This window comes from Helianthus annuus, chromosome 4 (assembly GCF_002127325.2).
Source record: "Helianthus annuus cultivar XRQ/B chromosome 4, HanXRQr2.0-SUNRISE, whole genome shotgun sequence".
Lineage (NCBI taxonomy): Eukaryota > Viridiplantae > Streptophyta > Magnoliopsida > Asterales > Asteraceae > Helianthus > Helianthus annuus.
This window is the reverse complement of record NC_035436.2, coordinates 185,773,289-185,791,546: the sequence shown is the minus strand read 5'-3', so window position 1 is coordinate 185,791,546 and position 18,258 is coordinate 185,773,289. Positions and strand designations below refer to the sequence as shown.

The window sequence follows — 18,258 nt, the reverse complement described above, 5'->3', positions numbered from 1 at the left end:
TGCCTTTTTAAAAGTGTTGATAATATATGGCATAACATCTATGATTCCTTGGGCTACTATGTGTTCGATAACACTTTCATCCACTTGGTTCCCGTTATTATTGTTATTCTGGATTTCCTGATTTACGTCGTTCGACATCTGAATTGTAAACATTTATCAGGTATTAATATAAAAGAATTTAAACAAACAAATTCTCAAGCAAATTTACCCAAAAACATCGATCATTGCGACTTACGCTTTTCATATATCTATATATGCATCTATTACAAACTGCAACTGGAATTTAAATACTAGTAACTATGCATCGATATATATATATATATATATATATATATATATATATATATATATTAATTTATATTTATCTTAGTTGATTTTTTCTCAAATTAATAGAAATTACACACATACATATATATATATATATATATATATATTAGGTGACTGGTTGTTTCTAGTATAGCATCTTGTTCTCGTCATACTTCTAGACGATTTTTTCTCCGATTTGGTGGATTCGATTTACTTCTTCGACCAACTCTTCACCGTACTGAAGTTCTGCCACATTCTCATGGCTCATTGGTGGCATTGGGGCCGGTACTGGTTCAGGGTAACGTGGTATTGGTTCTCCGTAAGGATATGGGTTATTCAATATTTCCTGAATTGACCGGTTGTCGTCCTACCACGGATCATAATCTAAAGGGTTTGATGCTGAAATTCTAGGTATCTCATTTGAATCAAAGGCTAGGATTGGAAGTTGGTTTTTCTGGTTTTGTTCTAGCTCCATGGGTTGGTTAGGGAATGAAGGTAGAAGTTGTGGGTCTTGGTTGAGATTAAAATTTCCTTCTACATTTCCAAACATATGAAAGTCAGCTAATTGCCTATCCAATTCTTCTTCCCAAAAGGGTCTAGCCTCCGGATTCTGGGAATTTCTCTTTCTATTCACTAGTCTTTGTTGTTGAAAATTTCTCATCCTTTTTTTTCTCTCTCATTTGGCTCTACTAAACCAACCTCTCTTTTTAGGGGGAAAAGGTTATTCGGATTTGGCTTTGAAAACAAAGATATCCTCAGAATCAGCGGTGTATCCTGGAGTTGGCTGGGATGTTCCTTCATTCTTTGGAGAAGGAGGTAGGTGACGGTAAGCGTCAGAAGTACCCTGATCACTCATACTGTAAACTAGAAAATCGTCAAAATAATAATAAAATAATAATATATTTTTACACAGAATAACACATAGGTTATTTCCTAACACAATTGGTTAAAATTTAGGTATTAAAAGAACACCTAAATGGCTTAAAACAGTGGCTCTGATACCACCTTCTGTCGCAACCCCCAACCCTTTCCCCAGGAGCGGGAGCCGCGGATACGAGCCGGTGGTATCGGTGTTTATTAATTTGGCAACAGAAATGAGAACATCAGGATCATAGTTAGAAAATAAATTTCAGAGTTTCAAAACACCAAACTTTTATAATAAACAAATGGGATAAAACCTATGTTCCATTCATAACATCTTTATAGGGATAAACCCTATTTGTTGAAAACATAAACTTCTTTTATTTAGGTAACTTTTATAGCCACTTTCTTTAAGCCTCAGTGCTCCATAGCTGGCTTCTTATAGCTTAACATTAAGTTACCTGAAACGCGTTTTTAAAAACATTTTATCAGCATGAAATACTGGTGAGTGCATCCCAGTTTAATCAAAATAAGCTTTTATAATTTTACAGTATTGAGAGCGATTACAATGTTTATATCTATCCAATTACTCGTTCAGTACTTGTCACTCGACGGATCTGTGACTATGGTCATATCACACATTGGATACCCGTGCCCAGTTATGAAGGTTATCAAGTATTGTATACAAACCCCATAATCCTGGCAGCAATTGTAGAATACAAAGACTTAATCACTGTAGTTATAACTGATAAACATGTAGGGTTTTGTAAAACATGTGAAATAAGGGCATCACAAATTGTGAGAAAAGGAGAATGACTCATTTTGTAGACTTATGTTTTTTCTACGGCTTCCTGTTGTGTTTCCTGATTATTTTCTATTAAAAACCAGAGGCGGACCAATGATTTTTTTTCATTGGGGTCCATTTTTTGTGTAAGGATTTTTCATAACCAAACATTAAAATTTTCGAGTCGGTCATCGTAGTCGGGTCCGGGGTTAGGAAATAATGTAGAAGCATTTAGTGGACGTGAAACCACTACATTATATGTTGGAAGTTTTATTTGGTAATCAAGTGTTAAATAAAATCGACATTCAATTTGTCATTTTAAAAAAGCAAATTAGAGTGTCAATGGGTGGTTGTGTTGTTTTAAAACACTAGTTTATTTTTTATGGAAAAAAATAAAGTATAAAAACAAGGCATGTAAGACTTGAACTTGGGATCTATTTGTTGGAACACATGGGGATTTACCACCACACCATCTTTGCTTTTAATATTATGTGGTCCAATTAATTTATTTTATGGGGTCCTTGAAAAATTTAACATACCGGTTCTACTGTTTTCTAAAAAAAAGATTGGGGTCCGTGGACCCTGACCCGGACCATGTGGGTCCGCCCTGTTAAAAACATACAATGCAAACGTGTTAGTAAAATAACCCAAGTCACTTTAGCCATACAACACAAGACAAAACCTCAACGAACTTAGTCAGGCAGAATTAGTATTCGGGGGTTAAAATACTTTCAACGAGGCAGAGCTTGGTGTTTTAGGGGTATAATACCGAGCTAGTATATTTGCACTATAGAGACAGAGAGAAAGAAAAGAAATGAACGAAGATTGAAATGCAGACTGAGGCTCCTTTTAGAGCTGAATCAGAGCTCTCTCGCGCCCCGCGATAGATCGAGGCCACGTCTCTCGCGCCCCGCGAGAGCACCCTAGCTACGGCTAGGGTTGCTGGGTGGCCAACCCCCTTGACTTGTCACAGCCAGCGAGCGGTTCAAAATAATTATTTTATTTGTTTTTAATAAAAACTAAGGTTATACGGGTCCGGTTTCTCGTATACGGAGTATTATAGGGTGTTTTTGAGGGTTGTTATAAGAGACTTCCCAAGGGTTACTCGTCCTATGCAACTCACACATGAGCACAATTAATTGTTAAGTTCACCTTTTATCCCTTACCATTATGCTCGAAATGCTTTAGCAATATTTAAGACTAGGAGTTTAAAAAAAATAGTAGCTCTTAGCTCGCTCAAAACTCGCTAAAAAATACTTGAAAAAGCTCAGCTCATAATCGGCTTAGTTGTAAACAAGTCAAGCCGGCTTGGCTCGTGAGTCAGCTTGAATTAACTTATTCTAGTATATAATAATATTAATTTTAATTGAATTAAAACTTAAATATGTGGAAGTGAGTTAAAGTGTTAACATTTTAAGTTTAATAAACCAATAACATATAATATATTGGGAAAAAAATTACATATAATATTTTTAATATGTCTTTTGGTTTTTAAAATATTAGAAAAACAAAAATAATACATATGTTATAAGTTACTTTTTTATGTTTTCAATATTTGGGAAAAAAGTAATAATCCTATTTTTATTCTCGTTAAATCTCTGTCATTTTCTAATTTGAAAAAAATAAAAAATAAACAAGCCGACTCGTCGATCCATGAGCTGGCTCAAACTTAAGACAAGAAGGGCTTGAGCCCAACATTTCAGCTTAATAAGAAAAACGAGCCGATTTGGCTTGACTCGGTTTATAAACGAACCGAGGCTGAGCCGACTCTAGCTCGACTCGACTCGTTTATATCCCTGTTTGAGACAAGACATTCCTTAAGGTCCAATATCGCTTATGTGGGCATACAAGAACGCAATAATGTAAGATTTACCTAAAATTTTACAAATACTCCCACTTGGGATTCATCGTTCCGATGAGGTTTTCCCCGCCATCGTAAAAATAACAGAACATGAGTGACTCTAATACCATTTATAACATTTGAGTTTTGTACCACCAATATTGTCCATTTTCCCAACGGAAAGCTCACAAATTTATGTAATTTTTACTGCGCGATAGAGACTTACTAAGAGGCACCTATCCTCGTGCTACTCCCACATGAGAATGCTTAACTGTGGAGTGTGCCTCTCATGTACCGCCATTACGCCCAAAAATAGAGGTGCAAAAATCAGGTACTGAGCATGCTCGGTCGGGTTAACACTAGTGTTGATTATGGTCAACAAAGTACAAAACTTGGTATTGCAATACCCAGGTCGATATGGAGCCGGGTTTCTGAGAAGAGTTAATTGGATTTTTTTTCTGTTTCCGTTTCTTGTTTTTCGGTTTTTTTGAACGGCAAAGAATCTCACGTGTAAACCCACCCTGCTTGGGGCTATGTCCAAGGTCGACTCCTCGACTGCCATGAGACCTTACCCCCTGATGCACGGGAATCGGATGAAATCCATAAACCCTCGTCCCCCGTCAGGTTAGAACCCGGGATTAAAGCCTCGATTTGTTCCATCATCCAGATGTCCTTTGAAAATAGTTCAAATGAGAATCGAACCTGCGTCTCTACTAGGGAGGGCAGACCAATTTGCCACTAGACCAAGTTCTCAGGACAAAAAATAAACCTATTTTTCGGCTTTTGATTGGGTAGAGCCAGGTATACCCAGGTTAGAACCAATTTTAAATCTTTGTGGGTAGGGTCGAATACAGAACTGGGTTAGGAGTTCCTGGGTTTTGTTTCAAGGTTTTTTATGGATAAGGTTTTTCTATATGTGAAATGTCCCAGCACTTGTAGAGCACTTGTAGATTTACCTGATCAAAACTTAAGTAGTGTTTGGTATGCAGGAATGAAAGGTGGAATGGAATGGATTATTACGAGAGAATAAAGAAAAGGGTGTTTGGTTGGTCAATGGAATGGAATCACCGATTCCAAAATGCATTCCATTCCCTCAAAATCATTCCTTCCACCCCCCATGTTTTTTCTATTTCATCCCCTCTTGCACCATTCATAAACAACACCACAACCCACCACTGTCGCCACAACCCACCACCATCACCACCCACCACCGACGCCATCACCGCCACCCGCCACTACCGACGCCATCACTGCCACCCGCCACCACATCACCCGACAGCCACCGCCGCCGCCACCACCCACTCGCCACCGTTATCACCCACAGCTGCAACCAACCGCCAACGACACCCGTCGCCGCCGCCCACCACCATCGTCGACGCCACCACCAACCGCCGCCGCCGACACCAATCGCCACCTCTGCTGCCGCCCACCACCAACGGCCACCTTGCCCCCACCACCACTCATCGTCGCCGCCGCCACTACCACCACCCATTGCAGCCGCCGACACCCATCACCGCCACCTATAACCACCCACAATCACTACCACCGACCACCACCACCACCACCACTCACCACTGATTTTATTACTCCGTTTTTCTTGCCTACCGAACAATACACAATAATAACTCATTCCATTCACACATGGTAACCAAACAAGACATGGAATGGTAGTGATCCATTGCATTCCCTCGTTCATTCCATTACCTCGTCCATTTCATTCCTTCGTCCATTCCATTACCCCATACCAAACAGACCCTTAGTCCGTCAAATCCGATTGAAGGGAACCGAAAAAAATAAAAAAAATAAAATAGAATAAAGAGGGTACATTAATTAATTACATATAACATAACTAGGTTAAACTCTCTTATATTACACGGGTATATTAATGAAAAATTTTTGTTTGCAAAACATAATAAGACAAGTAATCAAATAGGTGTATTTGATAATAATCCCATAAGGTTGCAATTTCTTACTCATAGTTACTAATACTCAACTCATTTGTAAGGTGCTTAATCATCAATTGATTCAATTCCTTAGGGAGTTTTTTAATTGTTTTTAAATCGTGTAATTAAACAATGAAAAAATATTTTATTAATCTATAAATTTATTGTTCTGTGTTTTATTATACAATTAACCCATCTTGCCTTACGTATAATTTCAAAATCTGTTGAACTATTTTTATAAACTATTGGGCACTGATGATAAAAGTATATGTTTTCAAATAAGAAGTTTAAACTATTGATCACATAATATAATTTAAATATGAAAAATATTTAAACTTGTATTTCGGTTTACATTTAATCATTCTTCACAGTAACTCAAAATTTGTTTCAAACATATCATGTTGTCTATTATAATACTTCAAAATTCATAGATTCTCTAACTTTTTATTGTAATTTAACTAAAAAAATAATTATCATTATGAATTATAAGTTAAAAATATATTTGAAGTAAGGGCGTATTTTGTGTAAATGTTTAGTAGATCTAATCAAACAAAAAGTACTTATCAACTCAAAAATATATATTATTTGGCATTTAATAGAAATAAATATAATTTAGATTTTTTTATTTAGTTAGATTACTATTTAAATATATAAATTATTATTATTATTATTATTACTACCAATTACAGTAATTATTAAATTTTATTTAAAAATTAGACGTTCAAAAATTAATAAATCATATTTTAAAGTTATAGAAAAAATATATTATTTTAAAAATACCCCTATAACTTTATTTTATTCATTAAATGTTTCTTAAGCTTTCTTGTTATAATTAGTGGTGAGAAGTGGAGTCTTTTATTATAAGTTAATAGGGTTGTGTAAAGGGTTGGACCCGACTTCTTTGGACCCGGAACCTCTAGAACCTTTATTCTTTTACCCTGTTAAACGAGAACCACGAAACGATCCTTTTATGTTTATTTGGTTCCGGGTCCAAAAGGGTCTGATGGGTTAGGCAAAGAGCCTAGTGGGTGATAACCTTAATCTAATTTGGGCACGTAAGTTAGGCTACATTAAACTAAAAAATGTTGTGTAATAATAGTAACATCAATCGAAAAGTAGAAACATTAAACCTTTCTATCAAAAAAAACCCTAAAGCAGACACATGATTCAAATTTGAAAAACGAAATCGTAAAAGGTTTGACGGTCTGATCATAGAAGGTTTCAACGGCTAAAGTCTGACTTTTCGTTGGCCGATAATTTGATCTAGGAAAGATTACTTATACGCAAGGAAGTTGAATGGTTTTACTTTTAGTTTATAGGAGAAACACAAGAAACTAGGAATAGATGGGAGTTCGATGGTAGTTTTCTTAAGGTTCTGGTAGTTCTTAATTAATACCCACAGTTGGAATTGGAACCGACCTGCACCTTTTATTGATCAATTCTTAAACCCACAAACTAACTCTTTCTAAAACAAAAAGTTCTGATTATTGTGATTCTGATTCAGCTTCAAGGTTTTGAGGTTCCAAAACATAACTCTCTCACCCCTATAAGTTAGATTACATAAATAAAATGAGAAATGGTAATATTTCATTTTGATCAACCCTATAAAAATTTGTTTTGACATGTGAAGGATCTCAAGAATATATATATATAGAGAGAGAGAGGGGAAGGTTAACGTACATTACGGCTTAACGTACATCACGTACGACAGGTAATTACGCACGTTCATTTAAAATCACGCACGTTATAACTCAAAAATCCAAAATCATGCATGTTGAAACACAATAATCACCCATATTGAAAACATTAATCACGCATGTTATATAACAAATCACGCACGTTGTTGTACGTGAAGTACGTTAAGCCGTAAAGTACGATATACTTTTTCTATATATATATATATATATATATATATATATATATATATATATATATATATGGTCAGGATTTAGAGAGAACAAAGAAAAGTGTGAGAACGGTGAGAACAATTTTGGCGGTGACATGTGGCATTGATGTTAAATTAAATTACACTAAGGGGTAATATTGTCAAAAAAAAAAACCCACTCACATGAACTGGGTGTTCAAATAAAACGCCATAAAAACACTCAAAAAAGCTATTGTTATGCACGCACATAAAAAAGCTATTTTTTGTGCTTTAATTTACAACAGCTCAAAAAAACCATTTTTTTTGTTAAAACGCCATAATAAAAAAAGCTATTTTTTGAGCTATAATTTACAACAGCTCAAAAAAATCATTTTTTTGAGCCACTCAAAAAACGCCATAAGCTCCCAGTTAAAACGCCACTAAAAAACCTATTTTTTGAGCTATAATTTACAACAGCTTAAAAAAACCATTTTTTGAGCCATGTTCCCAATTAAAGCACCATAACAAAAAAAAAAAACTATTTTTTTTTGAGCTATAATTTACAATAGCTCAAAAAAACCATTTTTTTAGCCATATAGCTAAAAAACGCCATAAGCTCCCAGTTAAAAAACGCCACGCCAAAAAAAAAACTATTTTTTAAGCTATAATTTACAACAGCTCAAAAAAAACATTTTTTGAGCCATGTAGCTCAAAAAACCATTTTTTTTTTGTGTCTAACCGCCTAAATTAATATTTTTTGAGCTCAGAAAAATCATAATTTATACTGTAAAAACGCCATAAAACACCCAGTTCATAAAAACTCCATGAAAAAACTTAGTTGAAAAATCCATAAAACACTCAGTTCAGAAAAACACCATGAAAATACCTAGTTAAAACGCCATAAAAACACCTAGTTTAGAAAAACGCCAGGAAAAAACCTAATCTAAAACGCCATAAAACACCCAGTTCAGAAAAACGCCATAAAACCTAGTTAATTTTTTTTCGAAAAGTATATCAATAGTATACTCGTTGGAAAGATAAAAAAATGCTGAGTTTTATGGTGTAATTTTTTTTTGAAAAATAATCACGTATAAAAAAGTTATTGTCGTTTAAATATGATGGGGGAAAATGGCATGTGATTGACATGTGCACCTTTGTTTGGATCTTCCTATTTTACCCCTCCTGTTAGTTCCAAGACCCCTATTATTTACAAAAATGTCACCGCATCAATCTTAGCCACAAACCACTAAGATCTTGTGGCTGAGAATCGTTCTCACACTTTGAAGTGTTCTCTCCTGATCCTGTTCCTATATATATTAGATATAGATATATATATATATATATATATATATATATATATATATATATATATATATTAACGACAAATTTAGATCACTAACGTATCACTGGAGTATCATTGTGTCACCAATAGATCACTGGAGTATAATTTGTTTTGACATGTGAAGGATCTCAAGAATATATATATAGGATAAGGATCCGTTAGGAACCACCCTTAATTGCGAGAACCGCGAGAACCAGTGTGAACACATGGCAAAATTGTAATTATGTGATATTCATTATAAAACACGCGCCCCTCTTCTCACCACTCTGTTCACGATCTACAGCTTTTAATTATTAGGGTTTCATTCATCAGATCAGATTGTTGTATACATTGACGACGACAGCTGACGGCGTTCAGGTAACTCACCGGAGTTCACGGCGGCGACATCCGGGCACGGTGTTTCCGGCGGCATTCACAACGAACAACCCACCATTTACACCCTATACATGGTATCCTCTAATTCATCACGTGTCGATCCTCAGACATCTGATGTTCCTCGTCATACATTCTCTGATAATCCTCATCATACATCTGATGCTGACATTGTTGGTCCATCTACTGATAATACAGTTTATAGTCACAAAATACCTACAAATACAGAACATCAAGAGTTGCAATTCATTCGATTTGTGACTAAAGGTATTATGTTGACTGTAAATGATGTATATACATTGTAAATCATTATATTTACTGCAAATGATGTTGTATTAAATTATATGCGCATGTGCATTATGTTGAAAATTAGACTATGTCGTTGATGTATGGATTATGAACAAGTGCCTTATGGATAACTATCCAATTATGTACAGAATGGTAGCAAACAAATGGTCTTGGGTTGCGGACAACTACAAAAAAATAGGGGAGTTGACTGTGTGGGATTGGCAATGGAAGAATAAGCCGACAACCAAGGAGGCATGGGTGGAGTTTATGCAACTTTTGGCACTTCTAAGAGACACCAGAATATGAAGACGGGTCAATATGGGTGGGGTTGGCACTCGTAAAATAAATCGACTTTTAATGTTAAAACCGTCAGAGAGGATTTGTGTGTCAGAAGTGGGGACCTGTCGAGTAACTTTGTAATGACGTGGAACGGCTGGGCTACACCTAAAGCCAATATGTTAGCATGGAAAGGCGTCAAAGGCAGGTTACCGACAAAGACGGAGCAAAAAACACCAGGCGTCGAAGGGATGAAAAAGAGCAAAGGAAATATGGTAGTGTATGCAGAGGGCAGCATCATAACTAAGGTTGAACAAACAAGTGAGGTGAAAAATCATGTCAATGAAACGGGTAACGATCTAGTTGTGGTCGAGAATCAGAGTGCAGGTTGTAACACTCACGAAGTAAAATACAAAAATAAGGGAAGGGCAAGAAGAATAATAAGAGGAGTGGTAGAAATAAATGATGGTATGAATCTATGGATACATAATCCCCTATTGCTTTAATTTGCTTTCGATCGTTTTTTTTATGTTTTTTTTTTCAGCTAAGATTTCCAAGTATCTTGTCAAGGATTTAATTTGTAATTTTACAACGGCTGGGAAGATCATGTCTTTTGAGTTTAAGAATCATCGCTTTATGATGTGCCTATATATATATATATATATATCATGGAAATGTCATTAAAGTGTTCATAACCTGAATGTATTAAATATCTTCTTGAAAGATGCAAAAATTACTTGTGGACATGTAGATCATAGATCATTTTCACCCTGTGGGTGGTCTCAGTCATCGAAGGTTGGTTCGAGTTTTTGACCCTTGTGTATAAGCAGACAATGCCATCGTTTTTGAACACCCAATCTCCTGTGATACCACCTCAACATCAACCGCAACAACATCTACAAATTTAAATTAACAACCGTTGCAATTCATACGTTTTGAGATTAAAGGCATTATACATTTATACGTGTTTCGTAGTTTACACTCACATGATTCGTTATTATATCCATTAAAGTGTGTTTCGTAGTTTACTCTTACATGCTCCATTATTCTCTCATCAAGTAAATCATATTTATTTACAATCATACCATAATAATGCACATGTGCATTATTTTGCCAATACCCCATAATCCATGTTTAATTATTAACCATTTTATTTTTTTATCATTGAACATTAAACAAACAATTGGTTTATTACATAATTTACTTATATTTTCATACATCACGTAATCCTGCAAATGTGCATTATGTTGCCAACCATCCGTAATCATCAAAAAAAATAAACTGTTAACCAACAGTACATAATTATGCACATGTGCATCACATTATTAACACCCAATACTCATCACTAATAAAAATTAAACAAATAACCGTTATTTTTTACAGTCCTTACTTTTATTTTCATATATTACATAATCATGCACATTTGCATTATGTTGCTAACAATCCATGATCATCCAAAAATAAACTGTTAACCAGCAGTACATAATGTTATGCACATGTGCATCACATTATTAACACCCAATACTCATCACTAATAAACATTAAACAAATAACCGTTATTTTTTACAATCGTTACTTTTATTTTCATATATTAATCACACACATTTGCATTATGTTGCTAACAATCCATAATCATCCAAAAATAAACTGTTAACCATCAGTACATAATGTTATGCACATGTGCATCACATTACCAATGCCCCGTAATCATCACCCAATAAATGTTGAACAAGTGCGTACACACGCCACATACCTTATTAATTAGAATGTTATATGTTTTACTTTTTATGTATATATGAACAATTACAAGTGTTGTACTTTCTACACTACAGGAACAATTACAACTATTTTACATTCTACACCTAATGGCACGCTATATTGGATACCCTATGTTGAATATGAATACAACCATATGGTCATCAGTATCAACCGTCGCCGTTATCGTTGATCTTGCCAACTTTTTGTTCGTTACCGCACGCACTCCATCACCTCCCCTTTTTATGTTTCATCACGAGTTCGCTTACTTGCCCGCCTTTTTTGTTTATTTCTTATTGCGCACCTGCACGACATATTTAATGTGTTTACATAAATGATATCATTTAACATGAACTTAATACAGGGATGCACATGTGCGTAAACTCCCAACTGGGTCATCAAACATTAATCAACCTTTTTTATCTTTTTGTTTAGCCGTCGCGTAATCATATTCCATTCCATCCGACATTTTATTTGACCTTTCATCCCTTGGTTTAAAAAAAAGTTATTTTCTTCGATGTTCTTCCATTGCTGATCTACAAGGATAAACAAACCAAAAAAAATAGGATCAATAAACATGAATTATCAATTAATATGTGCGTTAACATTAACTTTATTATCACCATATACATTATGTACATGTGCATCAACATAAATGACCTTATTAACATATTATGGCAAATTATGCACATGTACATCAGCATGAATGACCTTATTAACCGTTCTGCCAAAGTATGCAGATGTACATAACTATGCACATTTGCATCCATATGCCTACCCTTATTAACTTACTCTATCAAAACATGCACATGTGCATAACTATGCACATGTGCATTAACATTGCTAACCTCATCAACAAGCTTGCTTCAATAATAAACCTTATCCTGTACCAAATCAAAATTCGTATTATCACTAACCATATATAACATTAATCATCAACAGATCTATTATGGTAAAATATGCACATGTACATAACTATACATATGTACACCATCATAAATGACCTTGTTAACCTAATACTAAATAAACAACTTCTAACCTTTTTGTTTAACATTCGCATATTCGTCTTCCGTGTTGCATCCGGGTGTTTCGTCATACATTCTTGATGACCCTTCATCCCTTGACTTTAATACAAATGTTCCTTTTTTCGATTTTTTTCCATTGATTATCTACAATGAACATGTGGATAAACATTAAATACCTTACTAACCTATTATGACAAATTATGCACATGTGCATGTTAACATATTTTGTAAAGCTATGCACATGTGCACATGTATATATATATATCACATAACACTACCTTATTAACATAATCTACCTTATTAACATAATCTAACATTAAATACATATGTGCATAACTATACATCACACCAAAATACAACCAAATACCTTATTCAATGGCATGTGCATAAACATTAACTACCTTATTCACATGTTATTGCATAATATACACATGTGCATATTAACTTACTAGTACAATCTATGCACATGTGCATAACTACATATCACACAAAAATTACCTTAATATCCAATTCTGTTAAACCTGTGATGTCAAAATATGCACATGTGCATAACGCATAACTATATATCACACAATACAAAACGAAGTTTGAATTTACAAATTATCTATCATATCAAAGTACAAACGACAAATTATCTATCGTATAACAGTAATAAACGAATTGTATAAACTTGCAAACGGTGTCTCGATTTATATGACAATATCTATATTACAAATCCGTCAACTATTCCGTCGGCGGCGACGATTCCGACGGCGATTGATTCTCGATGATACCGTCGTAGTGACACACTCATTGAATCATCTATTCTTATAATCACCTGAGGAATTTTGGGAACTAACCTCGATTATATGACAAAATATGAAATATGTGCTGGTAAAATCCCAAATCTGAGATACAATCTCAATCCAGATGCTTGGATATGGTGAACGGATGATGGTGAAGTGATGATGTATTCGATACGATGATGTAAACGATTGTAATCGATGAATTGGTAAGAGAATCAGGTTGAGAAATGTTGAGATATTTGGATTGAATCACAGTTCAGATGATAGTGGAAGTGAAAGTTTTGATTAAATGTAATTTAATTTATGTTGAAGTCCGATGGTAAAAGGAATCGCAGGTAAACGAGTTTTTAAAAGATGTTTGGTATTTACAAAATTGCCCCCTCTTCACATTGGTTCTCGCGGTTCTCGCAATAAAGGTGGTTCTCGCATGAACCCTACCCTATATATATATATATATATATATATATATATATATATATATATATATATATATAGGACAAAGATCCGTTAACCACCCTTTATTGCGACAACCAATGTGAACACAACTAAAAATACCTAAAAATAGCTAAAAAACACACAAAAAAATATTTTTTAGCTACTAAAAGTAGCGATTTTAACTTAAAAAATATTAAAAAAAAATTTTGTGTGTTTTTTCGATTTTTTTAGATTTTTTAAGGTTTTGGGGGGTTTAGTTTTTAGCATTTTAGCTTGGGGTGGGGTGGGGGGGGGGTTTAGATTTTTAGGTGGTAGGGGAGGGGGTTTTAGGTTTTTCTTTGGGGGGGGGGGGTTAGGTTTTTTCTAGGTTTTTTGGGGGTTTTAGTTTTTAGCATTTAGCTTGGGGGGGGGTTAGGTTTTTTTTAGGTTTTTTAGCTATTTTAGGTTGTGTTCACATTGTTTCTCGCGGTTCTCGCAATAAAGGTGGTTCTCGCATGAACCTTACCCTATATATATATAGGCAAAAGATCAAATACAAATAATCTTAACATACTAAACATACAAATTGAAGGAAAACTCAAAAAGATAAGGTGATATTTTTGTAATTACCACCAACTATCAAAGTTACTATACAAATGTGAACTCAACCAAAAATACCTAAAAAACACAAAAAAAAAAAATTAACATTTTTTATTAAAAAATCGCTACATTTCGTTAGCCAAAAAAAAAATTTTTTTTTGCTGCTACTAAAAGTAGCGATTTTTTAATAAAAAATGTTAAAAAAACAAAATAAAATAATTTGTGTGTTTTTTTTTATTTTTTTAGATTTTATTAGGTTTTTTAGGGGTTTAGTTTTTAGCATTTTAGCTTGGGTTGGGGGGGGGGGTGTGGGGGGTGTTAGGTTTTTGGGGGGTGGGGGTGGGAGGGGGGGGGGTTTAGGTATTTTTTTTTTTTTTTTTTTTTTTTTTTTGTGGGGGGGGGGGGGGGGGTTATGTTTTTTAGGTATATTTGTAGAGTAACTTTGATAGTTATTGATAATTACAAAAATGTCACCTTGTCTTTTTGAGTTTTCCTTAAATTTGTATGTTTAGTATGTTAAGATTATTTGTACAAAAACTTTACCCTATATATATAGGGTGGGGTTCTAGAGTGAAATAACTTTATCGTGGACATCGACTGGACAATAATCAAATTAACTTTAATGTGGAATGTTATTGAACAGGTTTTAGGCGGAGTTAAATAACCAAATATTTAACATAAATTTATTCAGATCACATGGCAAAACAAATATTGCAATCATCTTCATTCAAAATCAATCAACTATTTTAATTTGTTCATTGTAAATTAAATAACCTCTTATAAAAGGATGATAAAAAGAAAAAGAAACCTTCTCCAGAGATTTTGGTTGAGTTGTTTTCTCTAAACTACACTTGTTTCCTCTTTAAATGATAAAAGTCTCCATCAGAAGAAATCACACCAAAAATTAAAAATTATTAAGGATGATGTGATGAGAGGATCAGCTAGCCAGTTAGGTCCGATGGGACAGAAGAAACCACAACGAATATACACTTAGGCTAAAGGTTATGGGAGGCTCATTCCCATAAGGATGGGCCGTCACGTAGGCGCCACATCACCATCTCATGGAGGATCGGCCTCCATGCTTTTTGAGGGGGTGGAGGATGAGCCTACCCCACATATTTTTTCATTGTTTAATTTATTTTATTTGTTTAACTTTTATAAAAACTATTCAACATTTAAATAAAAATAAGACATAAAGGAAGATAATAAAATCCATTACATAACATAAATAAAAATTACAACCTAAAAAAAATTATGCTACCTAAAATTTGTAAAAAAAGACTAGATTTAAAAAAACACATAAAGGAAGATAATAAAATCCATTAACTACTCGTCTTCGTCACCGTCATCGTCCGCGACGTTAACGTTGTTCCAAGTACGTTCGATGTCTTTTCTTGCAGCTTCTTGACGCTTGGCGAATTTTTTCCTTTTTTCGTCCTCGGGATATGGAATAGTTTTTACAATTGTAGACCAAGACGGATATATCCCGTCAGCAAGATAATACCCACGTCTATACTCAACCCCAGAAACTGTAAAACGGGTGTCCGGACCGGTTCCATTAACGACATCGGTAAAGATCGCCGATTGGTATAACACGTTGAGGTCGTTGAGTGAACCAGGGAGACCAAGAAAGAATGTCATATCCACAAATCTTGTGATGCCACGGCTTCAAGTATCAAGGTTGGATGGCCGTGATCACCTCGCGTATATTGGCCGCGCCACGCAGTCGGGCAGTTATGCCACGCCCAATGCATACAATCAATACTACCAAGCATTCCCGGAAACCCGTGCCGTGCTTCATGAGCTTGGTACAACTGCTGAACATCATACGAGTTTGGTTTACGCAAATATTTTTTGCTATACAGTTTCACCACATTATGGCAAAACCGATACAAGCATTCCCGCGTAGTTCTTGCCGACATTTGTAAGTACTCGTCCAAAGCATCGGCCACTGTCCCATACGCCAGTTGGCGAATGGCCGCAGTACACTTTTGTAACGTGGTGAACCCTTCATAATTTCAAGCATCAGGTCGTTGCGTGAAAAACGGGTCTAGCCCCGCCAAATCAATAGCAATCCGTGTGAATAACCGGCGACTCATTCGGAACCTGCGTCTGAAAATCTCGTCATTGTAAAGTGGTTCATCCGAAAAATAATCGTTCACCAATTTCTCGTGCGCTCATGTCGTAAAAATATATAAATACGAGGAAATAAGGAATAAGGATAATAAAATTTTTTAATGATAAACCTTGGCGGTCTCTGTTAATCCGTATTCGTCTGGTAATAACGTTTTCAGACGAGACGTCTTCCTCTTCCTCTTCCTCTTCAATAAGAATCTGCCCCGCCCGTAGCACAGCGTTTGCGAAAAACATCTCCTCTTCGTCATCCGAAGACGAGGACCACCAAGAATTAGATGGCATTGTGGATGAAAAGATAATTTTTTTTATAAAAGTGGGGAGAAAATGGTATAAAAGTGAGAGGGTTTTGGGTTGAAAGTGGGGAAAATATGGTGAAAATGGGTGTGTTTTATAGAAAAATGGATTTTTTTTTAAATTAATTATAGCCGTTCAACGGCTCTTTTTTGAATTGTGTAGGCCCGTCCTCCCCGACCTTGGGGAGCCGTTTGTGCCGAGCCGAGCCCAGGGGGCGGTGTAGGGGACCGACGCCGGTCCTAGCCAGGCCTCAGCCGGCCCCCATACCCTTCACTCTTAAGGAGCTGATTTTTTTTAAAGTGGAGTTTACATGCAAAGTTTATATTTCTATCAACACTAACGTGGTGTTTGTTTTTCTAAAAAATATTTGCGAAGGCTCTTTTTCCTGCGTTACGTAGATCACGCGCATACATTGTCGTGTGCAGACTGTTTATTTTTTCGAAGACGTTTCATTAAAAAAACTCTACGCGACTTATTCTTGGTGCAGACTTGGTCCAACAAGTTCTAAGATCTTCTGAAGTGTGCAAGGGTTAAACACCACCACCGTCCACATCACCACGGATGTCTGCAGATGTGATCCGCAGAGTGCAGACATTTTATCTCTTAAAAAACCAACATCATTTAAAGGTATTATTATTTAAAAGATTTTTTGAGACAGAATAGAGCCAAAACTAAATCTAAGTCCTAATTATATTAATTTAATTAATAGATTGAAACTGTTCAATCGTTCCCCAATTTTTTTTTTACTTCCGTTGTAATTAATCCAAACACAATTATCAAGCGTCTGAATTAAAATACTAACTTCACAATATGATTAGTTTGTATGCTACTATTAATGCGAGACTAGTTTGAAATTAATTTAAAGTTCTCTTTTAGTGACGGAACTGGTCCCTTAGAAGAAGTGAAATCGATCACCCATCTCCCAGCAAGGACCATCCAACAAAGCAAAACTTACCTATATATCATTTTGATGGTTGATATGTGATTAAAGTAGCTTGCAAAATGAGACTAAAGCCTTTAATTAGGTCCCTTAGAAGAAGTGAAATCGATCACCCATCTCCCGGCCCCTTCTATACTTCGCCCCTGCTAATACGCAATTCAAATTTCTTGAAAGATTGACGAGTCTATAAAACAATAATAGTTCATTTAAACTATGTGTACGCCGAAGAGAGACGAACCAGTGATCAAAACCTCGATGTCGAGAAGTCACCAATCGACAGCACCGCTAAAGAAAAATCCTAATTTACCCGCCGGTAACGACTCCATCACGATCACTAATACTCACAAACCCCACCATCGTCATCAATAACAATCACAACCACCACTGTCGTCTCCATAGCAGAATAGCCGACTGTTCAGAGACCATGGCCGAC

The 18,258-nt window shown here is 35.3% G+C and overlaps 1 protein-coding gene across 1 annotated transcript; it reads right to left on the bottom strand.

Moving 5' to 3' along the window:
- Positions 1 to 16,092: 16,092 nt before the first annotated feature.
- On the bottom strand, positions 16,093 to 16,873 carry LOC110934012. The gene is made up of 2 exons (XM_022177208.1): positions 16,702 to 16,873; positions 16,093 to 16,463 (listed from the first exon to the last, which is right to left on the bottom strand). The coding sequence occupies exons 1-2, from the start codon at positions 16,871 to 16,873 to the stop codon at positions 16,093 to 16,095; spliced, it is 543 nt and encodes a 180-aa protein (XP_022032900.1).
- Positions 16,874 to 18,258: the final 1,385 nt, after the last annotated feature.